Source organism: Phoca vitulina, unplaced genomic scaffold (genome assembly GCF_004348235.1).
Source record: "Phoca vitulina isolate PV1807 unplaced genomic scaffold, GSC_HSeal_1.0 scaffold89, whole genome shotgun sequence".
In the NCBI taxonomy this organism is placed as follows: domain Eukaryota; kingdom Metazoa; phylum Chordata; class Mammalia; order Carnivora; family Phocidae; genus Phoca; species Phoca vitulina.
The window spans coordinates 2,704,028-2,706,211 of NW_022589792.1; the positions used below are offsets into that span (position 1 = coordinate 2,704,028).

The 2,184-nt window shown below is 60.9% G+C and overlaps 1 protein-coding gene across 9 annotated transcripts in view; it reads right to left on the reverse strand.

Annotated features, from left to right (window-relative positions):
• Positions 1-249: 249 nt before the first annotated feature.
• CACNA1A (calcium voltage-gated channel subunit alpha1 A) overlaps positions 250-2,184 on the reverse strand; it is a 282,305-nt gene continuing 280,370 nt past the window's right edge. For 7 of the 9 annotated variants that reach the window (XM_032396095.1, XM_032396096.1, XM_032396093.1 and 4 more), the window contains one exon: positions 1,143-1,853. In XM_032396095.1, the coding sequence (XP_032251986.1) occupies positions 1,143-1,853 (711 nt within the window). Of the gene's footprint in view, positions 1,854-2,184 lie in introns of all 9 variants that reach the window. The other 2 variants (XM_032396091.1, XM_032396101.1) reach the window with 2 other exon arrangements.

Here is a 2,184-nt window from a genome sequence, read left to right on the forward strand (position 1 = left end):
CCCAGGCTTGTTAAGGTAGCCAGGATTTCTAGAGCTCTTGAGCTAAGTGAGGTGAGGAACAGAGCTGGTCTGCCTTGTTCTTTGCTGGCTCTGGAGCAACACCAAGGCATCACAAAGATTGGATGACTGGAGACTCCCAGCTTCCTTGGCTACTTTCAAACACTTTCAAAGGGCCTCCTTCCACCATTCCCCCAAAGAGACCCGGGGAGCACTTTGCAGAGGGATAAAGACCAGTCCAATCAAAAGCCCTTTGATTCAACTTTTTTATTTTTTTTTTCTTTTTGAATGTCATGCAGTAATTCACAGTCCCAAGCCCACAGTTTTCAAACAAGGTAGGAAAAAGGAAAAAAGAAGCAAAGGAAATCGGTGGTGGTGGTGGTTTTTTTTTTTTCTTTTGTTATTTCAAGCAGGACCAAATGTCAGAAAAAATGCTTCTTTTCTCAATCATTAATTTTTTTGTCCTTTTTAAAATTGTTTTTTTTTTTTTAAATTGATTTCTGCAGGCAGTAATAGTAGGGTTTGGTATAACCAGCAAGCACTCCTGTGTGTGTCTGAGAACGTGTGTGGGGTATGAGTGTCTCGTGGAGGTCTGTGTGGGACGCTGGGTTTCGGCTTCACTTCTGGCTTCTCCGCCACACACGGCCACCAGCTCGCGTTCATCAGGGAAAGGAAAGATTCGATTGAGATGATAAAACTCATCAATAGAAGCGATTGTTTTTCTCCCCGTTTTTCTTTTAAAAATGTTTTTGTTTTTTTTTTTAAATTTCCATTTTCCCCAAGGTTCTCCAAAAATGGCTGAGTTAATTCGAATCCCTTGGCTGTGTGGTTTGTCTGCCCCCGAGGGCCCCCGCGGTGGTGGGGGGTAGGGTCGGGGTTGGGTGGGGTGCGCATCACTGCCCAGGAGCGGCTTTTCCAGCCGAGGGTCTTTGCGGGACACCCTGGCAGTGTCCGGGTCCTGGGGACTCCCTCCAGAGTCCGGGGTCGTCCGGCAGGTCCTCTCCTGGGCCCTCCCGGGCCTCCCCTGTGTGCTGGGCAGGTGGCAGCGAGGTGGCCCCGCGGCCTGGGCGCGGCTCCTCCCCGTGGGGCGTGTGCGTGGGGTGCGTGGGGGGGCCGGGCGGGCGCGGGTGCCACCTCGCCCGGGCTTAGCACCAGTCGTCGTCGTCGGTCTCGCTGTAGGCTTCGTGCAGGCCTTTCCGGGAGCCCGGCCCGCGGGGCCTGGCCAGTCCGTGGGCCAGGTAGTAGCCGTTGGGGAGTCGCCGGCCGTGCCGGGAAGGCGAGGCGCAGGCCGGGCCTGGGGCCCGGGGAGTCCTGGGCGAGCACGCGTGTCGCGCAGGGGGTGGCGCGTCGTAAGCCGCGGCCCGGGGCTCCTCCCCGCCACCGCCGCCCGGGCCGTCGGCCTCGTCGTAATCGGAGCCCCGGTAGTAACCGTGGTGCCGGGGACCCGGGGGCCCCTCGGACGCGTGCGCGCCGGACGCCGGCCACCGCGCCCCGCCGTGGCGACACGCCCTGGGGGACTCGCTCCGGGCCGGGCCCGGGACCCGCCGCTCCATCGCGGGCGAGCGGCTGCTGCCGTGGCCCCCCGCGGGCGGCCGCTCCCCGGCCAGAGGCTCGGCCGCGGGGCCCGGGTACCTCCGCGGGCCGCTGGGGGCCGCCCGGCCCGGCCGCGCCGCCGGCTGCTGCTGCTGCTGCTGCTGCTGCGGGGGCCCCGAGCCGCCGGCCTTACGGATCACGGGGGAATAGGACACGTGTGGCCGGGGGGTGGAGGGGGTCTGGGGGAGCTGGCGGCGTCCCCGCCGCGGAGTGCTGGTACCAGATGTTGAGGGGGCTGGGCTTCCACTTACGGAACTACTGCCCTACACGAAAATTGAAACAAAGGAAATCAAAAAAAAAGATACAACAAAATCAACCAGAAGGAGACGGAGGAGACACAGAGGACGGGAGGGAGAGAGGGAGGGGGCAAAGGAAAACCAAAGGGGACAGGGGAGGGACCGGGAGGAGGAGAGGGGGACACAGGACATTTGAATGGAAAAAAAGGAAAAAAGCAACAGCCACAGGGAGGAGGAGGAGGAGGAGGAGGAGGTGGAGGAGGAGAAGGGGGAGGAGGTGGAGGAGGTCGGGGAGGAGGTGGAGGAGGGGGAGGAGGAGGAGGAGGGGGAGAAGGGGAAGGAGGGGGAGGAGGGGGAG